The 19717-nt window shown below is 32.5% G+C and overlaps 2 protein-coding genes and 1 pseudogene across 3 annotated transcripts; all 3 read left to right on the top strand.

The window, feature by feature from the left end:
• The first annotated feature begins 2042 nt into the window (after positions 1–2042).
• LOC104773207 (protein STICHEL-like 1) lies at positions 2043–6915 on the top strand. The gene is made up of 6 exons (XM_010497793.3): positions 2043–4703; positions 4804–5023; positions 5244–5756; positions 5833–6307; positions 6391–6472; positions 6558–6915. The coding sequence occupies exons 1-6, from the start codon at positions 2634–2636 to the stop codon at positions 6639–6641; spliced, it is 3444 nt and encodes a 1147-aa protein (XP_010496095.2). The 5' UTR covers positions 2043–2633; the 3' UTR covers positions 6642–6915.
• Positions 6916–7186: 271 nt separating this feature from the next.
• LOC104773205 (NADH dehydrogenase [ubiquinone] 1 beta subcomplex subunit 3-B) lies at positions 7187–8519 on the top strand. Its single transcript, XM_019243445.2, has 2 exons — positions 7187–7484; positions 8319–8519. Exon 1 carries the CDS (start codon positions 7233–7235, stop codon positions 7452–7454), a length of 222 nt encoding a protein of 73 aa, XP_019098990.1. The 5' UTR covers positions 7187–7232; the 3' UTR covers positions 7455–7484; positions 8319–8519.
• A 5747-nt stretch (positions 8520–14266) lies between these two features.
• LOC104773199 (zinc-finger homeodomain protein 4 pseudogene) lies at positions 14267–16623 on the top strand (annotated as a pseudogene). The gene is made up of 2 exons (XR_015589114.1): positions 14267–14910; positions 15445–16623. The product of XR_015589114.1 is annotated as a zinc-finger homeodomain protein 4 pseudogene (transcript).
• The last annotated feature ends 3094 nt before the right edge of the window (positions 16624–19717 follow it).

The raw sequence follows: 19717 nt of genomic DNA, 5'->3' as shown, positions 1-19717 counted from the left end.
TATAATATTTGTAATTTCATAATCTTATTTTGCAAAGATTGTCTCAATTCATAATTTTTAAAAATTAAACAATTAAAAATATACCTATAAATTAATATCACTATAAATTAATAAAATATCTTGGTCCCAACATTATTAATTTATAGAGGTTTTACTGTACATTATTAACGCGATCTTATAGATGGAAAAAAATCATGTGATGTTTAAATACGTCTTTTTGTAAGACAGACATTTCAAACGGACCCAACAATAAAACAGCTAATAAGTACGTACAATCGAAAAAGTGAAGAAGACATTTTGTCACCGAAAATATTATATATTCCATCTGTCTCATAAAGATTAATGTTTTGGGATATTTTTTTTGTCTCACAAAGATTAATGTTTTGTAAACTTCAAAATGTAATCATTGAAAATATTTAAAAGTTTGAATTGTTATTGGTATAAAATTAAATAATATATCTTTAGTTAAATGAAAAAATATATTTAAACTAAGTAATCATTGTTTTTTTAAAATGTGTAAAAACTTATAAACATCAATCTTTATAAAGATCAATTTGTTTTGTTATGAAAATGCAACTAAAATATTAAAAAAGATATGTGGTTTGGATGATGATACTTATAAGTAGGTTTTGTACAAGGATCACAACATACATGATTTAAAATATATATAAAGTATTGGTCTCAGATTTATAGACATGCAAAATGTGAGAACTTGTCATATACTTAGGCCATCATTATAAGAAGAACATCCTTGGTGTTCTAAGCCCAAAAAATTAGAAAAATAATGAATAGTGGCTTAGAACACTTTTTTTAGTTCTTGATGTAGAATTGATTTTGGCTCAGTTCTAAGCTGACGGGGCAAGCTGTGAATGGATACAATTTTTTGCAAATAATTTTTCACAAATTAAAAGAGTGTTTAAGAATATTATGTTATAAGTTTTTATAATTGTAATATGTTTAAGAATATTATATTAATTTATAAGTATACAATTGCTTTTATATAAGTATGCAATTTAAATGTTAATTTATAAGTTTTTATAATTGTAATATGTTTAAGAATATTATATTAATTTATAAGTATACAATTACTTTTATATAAGTATGCAATTAAATGTTAATTTATAAGTTTTTATAATTGTAATATGTTTAAGAATATTATATTAATTTATAAGTATACAATTGCTTTTATATAAGTATGCAATTTAAATGTTAATTTATAAGTTTTTATAATTGTAATATGTTTAAGAATATTATATTAATTTATAAGTATACAATTGCTTTTATATAAGTATTCAATTTAAATGTTAATTTATAAGTTTTTATAATTGTAATATGTTTAAGAATATTATATTAATTTATAAGTATACAATTGCTTTTATATAAGTATGCAATTTAAATATTAATTTATAAGTTTTTATAATTATAATTTGTTTAAGAATATTATATTAATTTATAAGTATACATTGCTTTTATATAAGTATGCAATTTAAATATTAATTTATAAGTTTTTATAATTATAATATGTTTAAGAATATTATATTATTAAATCTTATAATCTTAAACATATTCTCCCAATAACTAACTTTTTAACAAAAGTGTTAAGATCTAAACTAATGATCTTACATTATTTTTATAATATTTTTACTCTAAAAACACCCAAAACTGTTCCCTTTATAATAATGCCCTTAATCATCTTTAGAGAATTTTTAGACATTATATTGGCTAAAAAAACAAATAATATTTGGCTTTTTAAAGCCTTTGGGTACTTCTCCTCGCGTCTCGAAATAAAAATATGACTTATTTTGGAGAAGTAAAAAATAATTAAAAAAAAATAAATATCTAAATTTTTCTTTGAAATAATATTCCAAAGTCGTTTTCTTTTTCTACTTTGTCTCGATAACTCGATTATATAATTTTTGTTGTATGTAAACTTTAGTAAATAAATAAATATAAATTGAAGAAAATATGTTGATAATGTGAAAGTTGGGTCATGGGTGAAGAAGAGAAGTACAAAAACATACTAAAACACAAAAAGACACGACACAAGAGAAGAGTGAGGAGGAGGAGGAGGACTGGTGTTTTTTTAGATCTGACACAATACAAGAGAGAGAGAGAGACCAGTAGTAGAATAAAGGAGAATCCCCGAGCGTCACCGCTCCTTCCCGACCGACCCTATTTATTTCTTTTTTCACCTTTTCACATTTTCTTTTCGTGTCTTTTTTTTTTTTTTTTTTTTTACTTTTATATTATTCGTTCGTTTTTTAAAATTAAAAAAAAATAGGGAGTTAAGAAAAAAACAGCAAGACCTGTGAAAATTTTGAATTTCCCAACAAATCCTTTTCTTCATCTCTATCACTCATATTGTCGCTTTCGCTCTCACATAGTCATATAGGCTTCAGTTTCTGGAAACAAAAGATTCTTCGTCTTCTTTTGAAAAAAAATTGATAACTCAGGTGAACGTTCCCGGCTCAAATTTTTGTTGCTATAAAATCGACGGAGAAGAGTTCAATTCTCATTTATCGTTTTCGGCATTTCGATTGAAATGTGTCTGAAAACTTGAGAGAGGAGGAAGAAGTCGAAAGAGTGATTCCTTTTGTTCTTTATCATTGAGAAGACGAAGAAGAAGAAAAAAAATGTCGGGTCTAAAGATTTTGGATCCGAGCAAATTGCATCTGATGAAGAAGGAGCTTACTCAAATCAGGAAAGTTGCCAAGGGTTTACCCGATCCCGGAACCACTTCCTCCTGGAAATCTCCTCTTACTTCCTCTAGATCCGTCCCTGAGCCGCCGCCGCCGCTGGAGAGCAGTAACCTTGGGATTCTCTGTAACAATCAGTTGGATTCTCAGTTTCCGAGTAGTCGAGGTTTTGTGAAAGGGAAAGACAAGGAGGAGGAGAAGGTGTTTTTGTACAATTGGAAGGCTCACAAGACTTCAAGCGAGAAGAGTGGCTTTTCTAAAAACAGTGAAGGTGAAGATGCAACTTCGTGGATCCATCGTAGTCTCAACGATGATGATGATGATGATGATGTGAGTGATGCGAGGAACGTTGGTGATTCGTATCTTGGGAAAACTCGATCTGCTTCGTTGGGTTTCGGATGCAGAGACACGAATCTTTTGTCACCTGGTTTTGCAAAAATTAGAAAGAAGAAGAGTTATCATCATCAACCTAAAGAAGCTATTCTCGGAAGAAGAAAAAGCTCTGCCAAAACTAGGCAATTTCAGAGTCGTCATCTTCACGCTGCGTCAGGTTTAAGTGTTGTGCGAGATGCATCTCTTGAGTTATCGGACGAAACAAAGGATTTTAGCAACTCGGAGAATCCTCGGAAGGTCACTAAAGTGTCATCTCCTCTGCTTTTGAAGCTTAAGCACAAGAACAACTGGTCACATTCTTCTTCTAAGTTCTTGAGAGCTACTAGTAAGAGAGAGGATTCTTCTCATACGTGTAACAGTACACCTCCATTGTCGACTAGCTCGTATAACATGTATGCTGTTCGTAATCCTAGCACAGTTGGATCTTGGGAGGATGATGATGATGATGATGACTTGGATGATGACAACTTGGATTTTACAGGGAGACAAGGTTGTGGGATTCCTTTTTACTGGACCAAGAAGAATCTGAAACATAGAGGTGGGTGTAGGAGTTGTTGCTCACCTTCCTTTTCGGATACACTTAGAAAGACTGGTACTAGTATGTTATGCGGGAGTCAGTCAGCGTATCGTAGACATAGACATTCCTCTGGGGGATATAATAAACAGAAACTTGCTTTAAGAAGTGCAAAGGGTGTTTTGCCTTTGCTCAAATATGGTGGTAATAGTAGAGGAGGGTCATCTATTGGATTTGGGTATAGTGATGATGATCTTTCAACTGATTTCGGAGAGCTTGATTTAGAGGCTCAAAGTAGATTAGATGGGAGGAGATGGTCTACTAGTTGCAGGAGTCAGGATGAAGGAGGAGAGGAAGAAGAAGGAAGTACATCGGGAAGTATCCAGAGCTTGAGCCATAAGTACAAGCCTATGTTCTTTGATGAGTTGATTGGACAAGGTTTAGTTGTTCAATCTCTAATGAACGCAGTGAAAAAGGGTAGCATTGCTCATGTTTATCTTTTCCAAGGTCCTAGAGGAACTGGTAAGACATCTACTGCGAGAATCCTTTCGGCTGCCCTAAACTGTGATCTGGCTACTCAAGACATGAAACCTTGTGGGTATTGCAAAGAGTGCAGTGATTACATGTTGGAGAAAAGTAGGGATCTATTGGAACTTGACGCTGGTAAGAAGAATGGAGCTAAGAAAGTTACTTATCTTTTGAAAAAACTGCTGACATTAGCTCCACAGAGTTCCCCAAGATTCAAGGTTTTTGTGATAGATGAGTGTCATTTATTACCATCTAAGACGTGGCTGTCTTTGCTCAAATTTCTTGAGAACCCTCTGCAGAAAGTTGTCTTCATATGTGTAACGACCGACCTTGACAACGTTCCCCGGACCATTCAGTCAAGGTGCCAGAGTTACCTCTTCAACAAAGTCAGAGATGGTGACATTGTTGTGAGACTAAGGAAGATTGCTTCAGATGAAAATCTAGATGTGGAGTCTCAGGCGTTGGACCTGATTGCTTTGAATGCTGATGGCTCGCTTCGAGATGCTGAAACTATGTTGGATCAGTTGAGCTTGATGGGAAAACGAATCACAGTCGATGTTGTAAATGAGCTTGTAAGTTTTGGTGTTTTATACTATGTTTCCTTTCCTTTTTGCATTAGGTAAAAGTGAGACCAATGAGTACTGTAAAATGTGACTGCTGGTGTTTTTGCAGGTGGGTGTTGTTTCAGATGACAATTTACTGGAACTTTTGGAATTAGCATTGTCATCTGACACGGCAGAGACAGTTAAGAAAGCTAGAGAGTTATTGGACGTAGGAGCTGACCCAATACTCATGATGTCTCAACTAGCCAGCCTTATCATGGATATCATTGCTGGAGCATACAAGGCCTTGGACGAAAAATACAGTGAAGCCTTCCTTGATGGACGGAACTGTGAGTTTCTGGAAATTCAAAGTCGTTAGTTCTGAATTTTCTTGAATGAAACTGATAAGTATTTGAATCCACAAGCGAGACATAATGATCATATATGTTCTCTTGCACTAGAATGGTTTTTTTTAAAATACAAAATTTGGCTTATTGATGTTTGTAAGCTCTTCTAGATTTTTTTCTTGACCCTCTTTGTATTTGGCCAATCTTATTCTTCTTTTTGTAGTGACGGAAGCTGATATGGAGAGACTAAAGCATGCTTTGAAACTTCTTTCTGAGGCTGAGAAGCAGCTAAGAGTTTCTACTGATCGTTCAACATGGTTCATAGCTACCTTGCTACAGCTTGGTTCAATGCCTTCTCCTGGAACCACACATACCGGTAGCAGTAGAAGGCAAAGCACTAGGGGAACTGAAGATCCCCCGTCAAGCATTTCAAGAGAAGTTACTGCTTACAAACAGAGATCAGGCCTTCAATGTAATAATTCAGCATCCCCAACTTCTATGAGAAAAAACGGAAATCTCGTTCATGAAGTGAAATTGTCTTCCTCGTCTAGCGAAGTTCTAGAGAGTGACACTGACTCTCATGACGATACAACCGCAAGCACCATGATACTTACTTGCAAAAATTCAGAGAAACTAAATGATATCTGGATAAAATGTGTAGACAAATGTCATTCGAAGACACTGCAGCAGCTTCTATATGCTCATGGGAAGCTTTTATCTATCAGTGAAGTTGAAGGTAAGCCTAAAACTTCTCCTAATCACTTAAGGAAAAAACCTCAAGCAATTGCATACTAATATAATCTTGTTTGCAGGTATTCTAGTTGCTTATATTGCATTTGGAGAAAGAGAGATCAAAGCGAGAGCTGAGAGGTTCTTAAGTAGTGTCACAAACTCGATTGAAATGGTACTACGGCGAAACGTAGAGGTCAGGATAATTCTCTTGTCTGAAACTGAGTTACTCAACTCCAAGCAAACCAGACAAATAGCAGTTACAACAAGTTCAGATACTGAAAGTGGGAATGATATTCCAATGAAAAGGATTGAAGCAATCATTCAAGAACAGAGATTAGAAACTGAGTGGTTACAAAAGACTCCTGGTTCACAAGGCCGGTTAAAACCAGAAAGGAATCAAGTTCTACCGCAAGAAGACACGAATGGAGTTAAAGTTTTGAAGATCTGTGAAATGGGTGAGTTTCAGGAGAATCAGACTGGCAAAAGAATGGAGCATTGTCCTGTTTCACCAAGCTTACTTCACAACAGCAAATTCACAAACAACAACGACAATCTGTAAGTAATCTTGATTCAGCAAAGAGAAAACCGAATAGAAGTAAGATGGTCCTAACAAAGAATGTCTTGTTTGGCTTGTGTAGAGGATATGAATCAGAATCAGGGAGAGGAGTTTGCAGTCTGCTTTTCTGTTGGAACACACAAAAGTCTCCAAGAAGAAGCAAAGTGAGTTAATTGTACCTTTAATGGTGAAATAAAACAAACACCAATTTATTAATTTATCTCACGTTTTTGGTGACTTGATTTATAGATCAAAGGGAATGCTGTGCGATCACGAAGAAGTCGAGAGAGACGTTTCTCCTTGTTCAGTGGGTGTGCTAGACCAAGGAAGTGAAAAATAAGGTTACTGTGTGATATTTACTGTTTAGTAAAGAAAATAGGAAAGTTGAAAGTAATTCAAATGATAAAATTGAATTTGATAGCAAATAAGTAAATGATAAGATATGTATGTTTCTAGAGTACTCAAATTTGATAGGAAAGTTACTGTTTATTGCCTTTAGTGGATATATTGGATTCAGTTCGACACATTTACGAAAAATATCTTAAAATGATATGTATGTCTAATTTACTGTTTATGTGTAATTAATAATATGTCCATCTCTTACTCACATGAACTCACCAACGCAAAGATCAATCACAAGGCTACAATTACAAATACTGTACAATACGACACAAACAGCAACAAGAAGTCATGAACTTAATATATGCAATATTATAAAACTTAATATAAATATGAAAACTTTTGAAAATAATGAAAGTAAAATACTATTTTCTGACATTATTATATTCTGGATCTTAAATAAAAGAGCCCAAGCATTAAAAATAAAGCCCATAAAAATCAAAGAAGCCCATGATGAAAGAGAACGTAGTGTTGTAGTACGGTCGCAGGAGATCAATCGAATAGACGAACAACAACCTGAGAAAAATGGCGAAGCCTTTGGGAACCACCGGCGAATTTTTCCGGCGAAGAGATGAATGGAGGAAGCATCCGATGCTATCGAACCAGATGAGACACGCTCTTCCAGGACTTGGCATCGGCGTGGCTGCCTTCTGCGTCTACCTCGTCGGTGAGCAGATCTACAGCAAAGCTTTGGTTCCTTCCAAATCAGCTCACCACCACCAGGAACAGCCTGCTACGTCTCACTGAAGAGCAATCGCCTCTTCTTAATTATATGAGGTATATAAAATCGTTGATGATTGATTGATTGGTTCTATCTTGATTAGTTTGATTGGAACGCATAGAGAGAGAGAGAGAGAGGTAGTTTTATCTTGATTAGTTTTTGAATCATATGTTTCTCGTCTTTGTTAAATTAATCTTAGTTCTTGAGATTCTCTGGTAAAGTTTTGATTTTTTTTTTTTTCTTCCAATCTTGTTGAAGGATAAGCAAAACAAAATTGATTCTTTTTGGTTTGAACCTGGAAATGTTTTTTTATCATTTGTTATCTCTATCAGCTTAAGTTGGTGAAATTTGTTGTGAATCTTGATCTTACTTAGCTTTTGCATGAGTACTATTGTGGAGATAGAAAAGTACATTTGAGAGCTCAGCTGAGAGAATTAAGATTGACAAATGAATAACGAGTTTTGCCGCAATACCATATTTGTCGGGAACTATGTCTTAGAAAAGTTTGGTTTCAGGCTGTTTATATAACATTGGCGAATTGTTTCAATCATACGTAAAACTCCTTTGCATCATTTGTTTTTTTTTAGCTTTTGAAATGCCTGAAGGAATCAATGGCCTTAGATCAAAGTTTATAGTTCTTACCCCTAAGTTCAGTGCTCTCTTCATATGATTTCTTTAACTCTGTAATTCTTAAGAATGTAGCTACTATGTTCTTGGATAAGCAAATCTGAAACAAAATTTAGGAGTTAAGGTTGAGTAGATTAATCAGAACAATTCAAAATAACTAAAATTTTACTAGTTTTTAGTTTTGCTGGTAAGAGCAATGTCCAATGACTAGTTTTCAGTTTGTATCAGATCTCTTACACGGAAAAATTGTTGTCTGGTTGCAGATGCTTGAAAGAGTGGCACAAGGCTGTGAACTCCATCCAGGCTTCTTCTCGGTTACTTACTAGCTTCCATTGGATTGTCTTAATAATCTCATATTTTAATTGAACACAATGAATTTGATTTCTATGTTGAATTGTAAAAGCTTGTTGGCTCAAAAAAGGTTGTCTTTGGTCCTTATCAAGTTAAGAGATTGCATATTCGTACTTGATTTTGTCTGCTCTAAGTTGATACTTGGCTAAAACTGCGTCGTTTGTGGAGATAGTAGCTTTCAGGTTCTTTACCAGTACTATAGATTCGTAGTCTTCTGTGTGGTTTTCAAAATGGGCCTAAGAGGCCCAATTTATTAAGCATTGCTATAGTTGTGTTTTTCTTTTACAAGTCGAATTAGAAAAGGGGGGTATGTACAATTCTGAATTGGTGGCACTATACAGTATATCAATTATCATGTTGGGAAAAAAACAAAAACAAAAACCAAGTAAGGTGAGTGTCGTCGTTGCAGTAAGTATAGTCAGAAAATAATGGAGTATGTAACTATTTTAGACGATAATTATAATGTTTTTTTTTTTTATAACTTTATCCTTTTGTTTACTAAATTATGAGGTACGGGTTTGTATTTTCTTACACGCTACGTCCATTTCATCTGCCATGAAACTGTACCTTGCGAATATATAATTTTTAACAAATAGAAAAAAGTGAAACAAAGATAGTATAATAATAATAATAATAGATGTATGAGATTAGGAATTCAGATGTCAGAAAACTGATTGCACGTAAAAACCCCATAATAGTGTTAAAATAACCCCAGAACTCGTGCGTTTGCTTCGTAAGAAAGTTTTTCGATACTTGGGAAAATTATATTTTTTTCTTTCTTAAAGTAACCAGAAATTTTCTCTGAATGTAAATTCTCAAATACTTTTTAATTTTTAACAAAAAAAAATGAACAACAACATAAATAAGTAGTACTTTAAGTCTTTTTATTATTATTAAGCAGTACTTTAAGTCTTTAACCAATATGGCAATGTAACTGTTACAAACAATGATTTATTTTGTTAAACAGAAACAATGATTTATATATCCTCACAACAGACAGTATGCATGGTTAATTATAAATCTTAATCCCATTGGTAATTAGAATCCATCTAATTGGTTTTGACGGACGACTCCAACAGTATACCAAATTTTTTGTAACTTCTTGAATCTTGTATCTGCAGTCATATTTTAAAAATTCAAATCGAGGTTTTCTGATAGAAATGTTTTTAAAAAGAATTTGACCAACCACTAGACTGAAACGTTATAATATTTATTACTCTTTTTGTTATTCTTACTCAAATTCAAAAAAAAGCTTACATGAAAATTTCACATTACTCAGAGAAACAATTTTTTTTTAAAAAAAAAAAAAAAACCAAAAAAACAGAGTAAAATAAATTTCAAATATAGAAAAACAAATTTATGATGATCTCGACTGGTCGGGTCAGCGACGGAATACCACATACGTAAATCCATCGTAATCAAAACAAATGACTTTTCTTTTTCGTCAATGCTACAATAATTAATAGAAACGAACGGGTATAGATATCTTACAATACGTCGTCGTCAGGTATGTTCATTTCAAAGGTAATGCTTTTTCAAACTAAAGTCTTGTAATTGTCTAGAAAAAAAAAAGATGAAGATTCTTTGTAAATTCCATTTGAATTGCTGTTATATTTTGTTTGGTGGGTAATTTAGGATTTAGGAATAAAGTAGATAACATTGAATTTTTTTTTTTGTTTTTTACAAAGATAAGCAATATTCCTCCACTATATATATACATCAAGAACCATTTATTCATTTCTTAATTAGATCATTTAAAGCAAATGGGATATGAGCTGGTCCATGGAATTGGTCCCCGGTTCGTCTGTTGCACCGTTTCTAGTATACATAATTAAATGTGTATATATATATATTTTTTTTTGGTCAAATTTAAATGTGTATATATGTGCGCTAATTTATAATAATTTTTGTATATGTATTACTAATTACTGACGTTTATATATATAGTTGATAAAATATACACACACACTAAATTTACAACATGATGTGTACGTAGTACGTATTGTAGATGAAGTAATTAAGTCATTTTAAATATTCTTTTTTTCTTTCCCTTTAGTCCTACGTATTTTACTTTAGATTTTGAATTTTGACATTCATTATCTTTTTTTTTTAACGCTGAATCAGTATTACCAAAAGAAGGTTCAAAGACAATAGCCAGTAATCAATATCTTCATTATCTAATAATTAGTTTTCTTTTTCTTTTGGATTATTAAGTTAATTACTCTATTGTACATTTATCTATCTTATTTAGATAAAATGTCAGATCAGATAACTTGTAATTAAAATATCCTTAACAACGTATAAGTATGTCACATGATTATATATTACAAATATTATGAGGTCTTTGGAATTGCAGGAGAATAAATAAATGATAAAAATAGGAAAAAGCAGGGAATGTCAAGATTCAAAGCGAGGTTACTTTAAAACAATTCCAATTTATATGATCTTTTTCAACTTATCAAGATATGATGCTAGCTGGACATGAATGCAGTTTATATAGTAGTATGTAACTAATGTACACACACATATTGGTATAAGAATGTTACATTGGGTTTTTAAAGTTCGTGGTATTCTGTGTATTACTGATATAACCATATGATTAGATGTCGGAAATCCCGAGAAACAAATAAAACTTAATCAAACATTTTTACTTTTCTTTGGATCGTGGTGGTGTGGGGCTTTTTGAATCTCATGCCAAAAGGAATTAATTAAACAAAAAAAATTAAAAAAAAATAAAGAGTGAGAATGTTCCCAACGGCTGAATTTTTTTATCCTTTCCTCTTAGTTTTTGTCTTATATAAGGCTCGCTCATAGTGTCGGTTTTTTAATTACTCTTTGGTTACACGTATTACTGGAGAAGTTTTATGATTGAATTCATATGTCGACAGATAAATCATTCTCTTTAAAGTGTTATATATATAATTAAATGAAATATATAGTAGTGGCGGCATACATACATAACAAAAAAATGCATCAAAATTGTTATTTCCCAAAACTTTGAGATTAATCAAAATGATGTGTGAGAAAAGCAAAGGACAGCACACATGCATAATAAGAATGCGGAAGAGAATGACTAAAATGTGAAATGTAAGATTCATTTTTTGTTGGTGTTGCTTACAAATTAAATGCTTGTTGATGTATATATAATGATGGAACTTACAAAAATACGTTTTTATATATTCATAGAAGTCAACCATGTTTAATATATATGATCAAATGCGTATAAGGTTTAGTCATTTCGATTCATTTGTCCAAAACCAAAACTATATATATAGATATAGAGTCAGGAATTATTCATGCATGAGATTGTTAAATCTAAAAATCATAAATTAAGAGATATAATCAATACCTTTTCAATCTAATAAAACTATAGCAAATGATGTTGTTATCATACATATTTTAATCTAACCAACCCTAAAATTACTTCATCATGATATATATGTCAAGGTGGATGTGACTTGAATCTTTATTCTGATTAGCTAACACAAAAATGATTGAAATCTTAATTATATATATAAAGATCAATAATGAATTTTATTTGAATTTCTTTCCCTGATAAAGATTGTTAAAAGAGAGTCGGCATCTTAAAAGAAGTTTGTGTTATTTTTGAAGGATACAATCTTTGGTTGACCAAAAATTGATGGTTCCATCTAAAAAGAGAAACAAATCGTCTGCCTTTGCACGCTTGTCACTTAAAAACTAGTATTATGATTGCGTTCTATACTATAACTGTCTTTTAACTAATACGATGGGTTTGTAATTTTTAACTTTAATTATTATTAGAGTATTTGCTTATTCACAGCATAAAAATAGCTAGCTGTAATTTAGAGAACTTTCATGTGCGAATTTCAAGAACGTCACTAAAAGATAGAAATGTGATAACGTGATATATACTATACATATATCATTAATGGGACTCAAAAAAAGAATTATTAATTGATCTTGAAGTATTTTAATACAAAAAATTGCACTCGTCTTGCAGTGGAATAAATCTTTATTGCCCTAAGAATGAATACGTATAGAATCTTGATTTTATTTTGATATATAGGAAAATAAATAAATAAGCGATAAATATAGAACTTAGAGATATACAAACTCTTTAGCAAATAATAAAAGAGATATATACACAAATTAAAGCGTCATAATATAAAAGGGGAACGAGTAAATACGAACATCTTGAAGATTGTGAAAAATTTTGGACCATCGACCTAACGTCATTTATTCTTGTGGACCCTTTTTTTATTTTGTTACTTGATAGATAAAAAAAAAATAGGTGAAAAGGACTAAAAATATACTAGTAATACCGTAAATTATCCAAAGTTTTGGGCTCAACGCCTCAGACCAAACAATATATATTTATATGCAGGACCGAGTGATTATCATATAGTTTAAACACAAGAGTTTAAACTTTACTAGTCAGCAGTCACCCATAATTTAGAAACGAAAGTAACAATGATAAATATATGGATGGAAAAGACAAAAGAGGAATTACAAGAATTTACCAGAAGAAGACACAACAAAACAGAAACAAGTAAAAAATTTAAAGATAAAGTATCTCAAATATGTGATCTGATGTAGTAAAGGATAAAGACAATAGGGATAAGTAAAGAACAAAGTGATTCATGCCATTGTTAAATTATTTTTTAAAAAGAGTTGGTTCACTAAACGAATGTAATTTTAAATTGTAATGGCTATGACATGATTACTACTGCTAAGAGCAGTAAGTCTGAAATATTAAGCAATATTCTCCATTTTACCACGATTTCCTATTTTTAGTGAATCGATCACACTTGACTTTCGATACTTTTTGCCCATGCTTCCTAATGTACACTACCAAAAATTATGAGGGTACATCATTATAATTAGATGTAAATACACTGGCTTTTTACATGGTTACTGCTGTTTTCTTGTATGGTACAGTTTTAGTTGGTTTAGTGGGTGGATATATGATTGTAAACTCCAGAGTATATATAAAGATTTACAGTAATATTTTTACAAATTAGGGAAAACACTAATATAGGTATATAGTTTGCGATAGGAATTGAATAGTTCATGTTGATGTCGAATGACGTTTGGTGCATCTTATATATATCGTCTACGTACTTAGAGAAAATGCACTTATTTATATATTTTAATTAATATAAATTATTAACTGCAATATTATTATCCAAATATTGATACTTTTTACTAGTCTTATATACTGATATAAAATAAATCATTTATAGTACCATACAATAAAAAGACAATGTTATTCGTTTATAAAAATATTTTGAATATTAACTCCGGGGTTATATTTTTTATATATATATATATATATATATAGCAAAATTTATAATAAATACACGAAATATTGTAGGACCCTAACTTCTGGTTAATAATATAATTCACATGCATGACATGACAACCTCGAGAGTCCAAAGTCTTACAAGTTCGACGACGTATGAATTATCTTTAATATTCTTTTTCAAATAAAATTAGAAAAACAAAAGATGTAATTCCCTAGTAATAGTATCAAGTATCAACCATAAAATTGTATCAAATAAACTTCTTTATCATCTTTTAGTTTGTGCAAAAAAAAAAAGTCGTTGCTTAAAACATTGTTTTTCAGATTGCACGGGTATTATATAGATTTAGGTATCAAACTACTATACTGTAATTTATACTAAGATTTATACACAATATTTTAAATATATATATTATTTTTGTAATGAACTTTGTTAACTCATGAAAGTTAAATTATTTTTATTTATTCGTACTTTTATGCTTGTTTCACTGCTTAGTCTCCCCCACCACTCTCTGACACATCTCTCTCTCTAAATATTGTGTAAATTTGATGTCTGATAGTGCAAGCAAAGCAATCACCCATAACCTTTTAGTTTTCTTTGTTTCTCCCCTTCTCTGATCTTCTTTTCTTTAGTTTAAAAAACAAAAATTATTTATCATATACATGATAAAACAAGAATTCTAGCTAGGTTATATTTCTTATAATATTAGTCATTTACTACCAGTAAGACGTACTATTTTGACAACCCATATCTAATTAAAATAATTTGATTGATTATATTTATTTGTTTAAACGATATTAATATACTAACAAATTAACCTGGCATTATTAAATGGTGTTGTTTTCTTTTTGTCTGTGTAAAAAAATGGGAGGGAAGGTAGGAGAGAGAAAGAGAGACAGAGAGAGAGAGAGTGAAATGTTAAAAAATATCTAGTTTGGTTTTCTCTCTCACTCTTGCTTTTAGGCTTTAGACTTTCACTACTAATACTGTAAGCTCGTTTAGTTTAAGACATTGCCTTCACATCCAAAACACAAATGCAAATCTGTCTCCTCTCTCCCTTCAAAGTCTTTCATTACAAAACCCTAATATCTCTAATCTGATCTCTTGCTTCTCTTTAAGGGTTTCTATTTGGTTGATGCTCATGACTATAGCTTTAACAGAATTTCTGAACTTTTGAAGCATATAGTAAGATCAAGGTTTGCTGCTTTTAGTTGTGAAGGTACGTGTTCAGCTCCTAATCCAGTTCATTCATCAACAACCTGATTCGCATTTCTTGCATAACCAGTCTTGCTTGACTTCTCTCTCTCCCTCTTTTGTGTTAAATCTCTCATCAAAATTAGGAGAGAAGAGGACACTAGTAATCAAAGAACGAACAGTTGTTTTCATGACCCAATTTTTTTTTCTTTTTTACTTACTGGTCATCATAAATTTCTCACTTAAATTGAAGTAGAAGACTTCTTTTGAAGTGCGTTTGTCAGCTTTTGTTTGAGCAGGCTTGCAATAAAGAGTTTTATTTCCCTTTTTTTTTTTTTTTTTTTTGTATTCTTCCGATTTGTCTTATGATTTTGGGGTTTCCAATTTTTCTTTAAAAAGAGTAAGATAATTTAAATTGCTTTCCGTGAGTTGTTTCTAAAAAAAGTAGAAACTCCTTAAGACTTTAATCAAGCAAGTGTCCACACCTTTCATAGTTTAATCATTTTGGTCTTAGTCACTAATAATTTGCCACCAATTGTCTTGTTTTCTTCTTTGCTAGTTTCTCTGTCTCCAAACCAAGAAACAGATTGCAGAAAAAAAAGAAAAGCAAAAAGGTTTTTGAAGAAGACCCAATTAAAAACAAGATGGAAATTGCAAGTCAAGAAGATCATGATATGCCCATCCCATTAAACACTACATTTGGTGGTGGTGGTAATGGTAGTCATGGTCATATGATTCATCATCATCATGAGCTTCATGCTCCTAATTCTGCTCCTCCAACTCACAACAACACTACTACTCAACCACCACAAATGCCGCTACATGGCAATGGTCATGTCAACAACTATGATCATCATCATCATCAACAAGATCCTCATCATGTGAGTTACAACGCCATCATCAAGAAGCCTATGATAAAGTACAAGGAGTGTCTCAAGAACCATGCAGCAGCTATGGGAGGCAATGCTACTGATGGGTGTGGAGAGTTTATGCCAAGTGGTGAAGATGGCTCCATTGAAACTCTTACTTGCTCAGCTTGCAATTGCCACAGAAACTTCCATAGAAAAGAAGTGGAAGGCGAACCTGCAGCCACAGACATGTCTCCTTACCACCAACCGCCTCCACCGAGAAAACTCATGCTCAACCACCATAAGATCAGATCAGCCATGCCGCACCAAATGATCATGCCAATTGGAGTTTCTAACTACCGGTACATGCATAACAACTCCGAGTCCGAGGACTTTATGGAGGAAGATGGCATAACCACCGCATCTAGATCGCTACCACACCCGCCATACAACCAGAAGAAGAGGTTTAGGACGAAGTTCACGCCGGAACAGAAGGAGAAGATGCTGAATTTTGCTGAGAAAGTTGGCTGGAAGATACAAAGGCAAGAAGATTGTGTTGTTCAAAGGTTTTGTGAAGAGATTGGAGTAAAGAGAAGAGTCCTTAAGGTTTGGATGCACAACAACAAGCTACATTTCTCCAAGAAGAACAATAATAGCAACATTAACCTCGAATACAACGACAACGAAAAGAGCAACAATCTGAACAATGTTGATCTGTCCGCTAATAACGACATCATCACTAAGATCGTTCCATGATTTAAGAAATAACGTTATTTTAATATGATCTATATATAATTATTATTTAGCTATCGTTATCTTAGCTATTTAGGGTTCTAATTTTATTTCCTAGCTGGTTTGGTTTTATTTATATACATAAACTCATTTCGCTATCAGCTGATCCATCGATTTTATATATATATATATATATATATATATATATATATTTCTGCTCTTTGTTGTGTTTTATATATTTGGAAGTTATATATATATATCAGCCTTGTTGTAATAAATGTATGACCAGACGTATTTTTCTTCTTCTTCTTTTGGGTATGTAAGTAAAGCTACTTTGGTTATATATATATATATATATATATCATATTGAATCATTAGACTTTTAGTAGTTCGTGATCATTGTGCTCACAAAATCTGCATGCAATGTAGGCAATACGTATCTCCGTAATCTACACGACTTTTGAAATCGATCGGTATAAATATCTAAGATGTATACTGTATTTATGGAGGACCACAACTTCATCTTCATGCCTTAGCTTATACTAGATCTAGATCATCAAACACCTGAGTAAAGGCTTATCACTTGTAAAGAAGAAGATTAGGGGGAAATAAATTGGAGAAATATTTAGAGAAAGAAAATAAAATAATAAATTTCTGCTAATGAAGATCTGAAGAGTGTACTAACGAGTTTGCAAGTCATGTCCTCTCGTGTGTGACGTATAAGGTTGAGTAAATATGTAGTTGGTGTCACAAGCGATCACATTTATTAACAACCCTCTTTGTTTATTACGTATGTTAATTAATTAACTAGAAGTTCTACTTTTTAGGTAAATATTAATTTGTATAAACCCTATATAGGATTTGTGGTTAAGAATGCTATGTTCTTCTTTTATTCACATGTTTCAATTTCCTTTAGTTTATGTATAGAATAATTATCATGCGTCGCATGTGTTAGTATTTAGTGCGTTCATCAAACTCATTCACTTTTTTTCCTTTTTCAACCGAGTTTTATGTGAATGCAAATTCGATATTTTATTCCGTTTTAAGTTTTGGTTTACCAACAATATATCAAAATACGGAAAAATATATAATTATAAAATAAAATTTTCATATTTGATTGGACTTTTTTTTTTTTTTTTGTCATCGGTTGTTATTAATATTGCCAAAGTGAAACCTTGTGAAATATATACTTATGCAGGCGGATGAAAGATATATCCCCTGAGTCTAAACCTGGAAGAAAAAGGAGATATCTCCAGAATCTAAAACCCTATGAAAGGGAAGCAACAAACATGCTAAATGCTACAATGACACCAGAGGAAACCCCTAACAAATACAGGACAAAGATCACATGAAACTGATAAGATGGAGACATATCGAACCAACCAAGGAAACCAGGACTCCAGAGATTCTTTGATAGAACGTATCGAAGATGCCCTCGGCCAACCATCGACACTCAAAACCTCCTCTTGAGAAGCCAAACTGCCTAAATGAAACCGTAACAGAACTCCTAAAACTGTGCTTCATAACCCGGCAAGAAGAACTACTTCAAGTTCCACGCACTTTCTTCCGGATATGGGGATGTCGAACTCAAGGCGACAGATAACCACCTAGATAGAAGCCACACCAAAGGACTAGATCTCGATCAGATCTAAATTGCAGAGTCGAAGAGCGAAATATCCAAGCTGGGTAACACCAATCTTGAAAGATCAAGAAGGGTAAAAGATCGAACCGGACTGAACCAGTGAATCAGAGAATCTCCAAAGAGTTAGCAGGCCTAAACATCTCCACTATCAAACAAAAGATCAAAGTCACCTTGTAAAGGGGAAAACCAACAAAGTATCCAAAACAGCCAGGAGAATACGAAAGCTAGTCTTCTAGAACCGGAAGGACCTTGCATGATCAAACTCCCGAACCGTGGTAGAAGATGAAATGCTAATCGACAAACATCACTGAAACTGCCGCAACCTACACTTGAAATTAAAACAATTTTACCTAGATAAACGGAGAGGAGGAGTCCAAAGCGTGGTTAAGCCCCCAAGCCACCATCACCAGATACGAAGCCACAAATGCAGAACACGAACCCGAACCATTGCGAACTTCGTGAATGGCGTGAAACGATGGCCACCAAGGGAAAATCAGGAGGCTGTTGCAAGCTGTAGACTACACAAAAGCGAGCCTAACCACTGCAAATACATCTTGATTTTAACTCTCAACCAAGCCCAGAAAGACAAAACTCCAATCAAAACCCCATCAAAAGAAAAACAAGGAAGCAAAACGAAACTAAAGCTGAAGAGAAACCGGAGGCCGGAGCCGGTGCTATAGAAGCCACCGCAGTCCGACCTCAGATATGAGATTTTTTTTTTCCTTGGCGGCTGCTAGAGAGAAAATTAGGGCGACCCGTGATAAATTGGAATCTTTGATTGGACTTAAATCGGTTTATCTTGTCCGGTCAAAACTCCAAAAAGGAAACACGAGTATTATGCTGAATTCATGCTATCGACATATGATAGACAAGATATATAGTAGAATCTTTATAAATTAATACTCGGTAAATTAATAACTTCTATAAATTAATAAATTTTTCCGGTCCCAAGTTGGGACTAATGTAATTATGGACATTATTCGATAAAATAATAAATTAATAATTTTTTAAAAAATCTCATGTAAAAATATGGTCCCATCAATATCATAAATTAATAATCAAATAAACTAGTATATATATATATATATATCTAAAAATATTTAGTGAAATATGAATACATTTTTGTTTGTTTGTTCTTGAATTTGCATTCTTGTTGGAGAGCATCTCTAATCTTTCTGACTGCATCAAAAACTTATAGTGTTGTCTTCTCAAATCGCATCCAAAAATTGTAGAGAGTTCTTGAGGCGATAATTGCTTTCTTATGTGTAACTGGTTCTAAAGGTATCGTCATATCTTTTTCAACTTCATCGTTACCTTGAAAAATAGTAGCAGCAATTTCTTATTTATCGACCTTTATAAATTAATAAAAAATTTCATGGTCCCGACCTTATTAATTCATAGAGGTTCTACTGTAAGTACTAACAACAATGATAACATAATTATAAACAATCCATGTATATGAACATAGAGACTATAGTGTACTCATTGTTTGACGCAAAATATTAATCTTATAATCTAAAACTAAAAGTCACCAACTCAACGAGCTAAAAGAAAGGACTAAATAAATTGTGTAGGATGGAGAGTCGTCACTATTACATTTAATTTGGGGT

The sequence above is a fragment of the Camelina sativa genome, chromosome 3 (genome assembly GCF_030686135.1).
Source record: "Camelina sativa cultivar CO46 ecotype springtype chromosome 3, ASM3068613v1".
In the NCBI taxonomy this organism is placed as follows: domain Eukaryota; kingdom Viridiplantae; phylum Streptophyta; class Magnoliopsida; order Brassicales; family Brassicaceae; genus Camelina; species Camelina sativa.
This window is presented reverse-complemented; position numbering and strand designations above follow the sequence as displayed.

Excerpts from the sequence above, each read along its gene's own strand:
- LOC104773205 (XM_019243445.2), top strand. The coding sequence starts at position 7,233 with ATGGCGAAGCCTTTGGGAACCACCGGCGAATTTTTCCGGCGAAGAGAT.
- LOC104773207 (XM_010497793.3), top strand. The coding sequence starts at position 2,634 with ATGTCGGGTCTAAAGATTTTGGATCCGAGCAAATTGCATCTGATGAAG. Across the intron at positions 5,024-5,243 it reads CTTCCTTGATGGACGGAACT|TGACGGAAGCTGATATGGAG; the intron begins GTGAGTTTCTGG and ends TTCTTTTTGTAG. Across the intron at positions 6,308-6,390 it reads ACAAACAACAACGACAATCT|AGGATATGAATCAGAATCAG; the intron begins GTAAGTAATCTT and ends TGGCTTGTGTAG.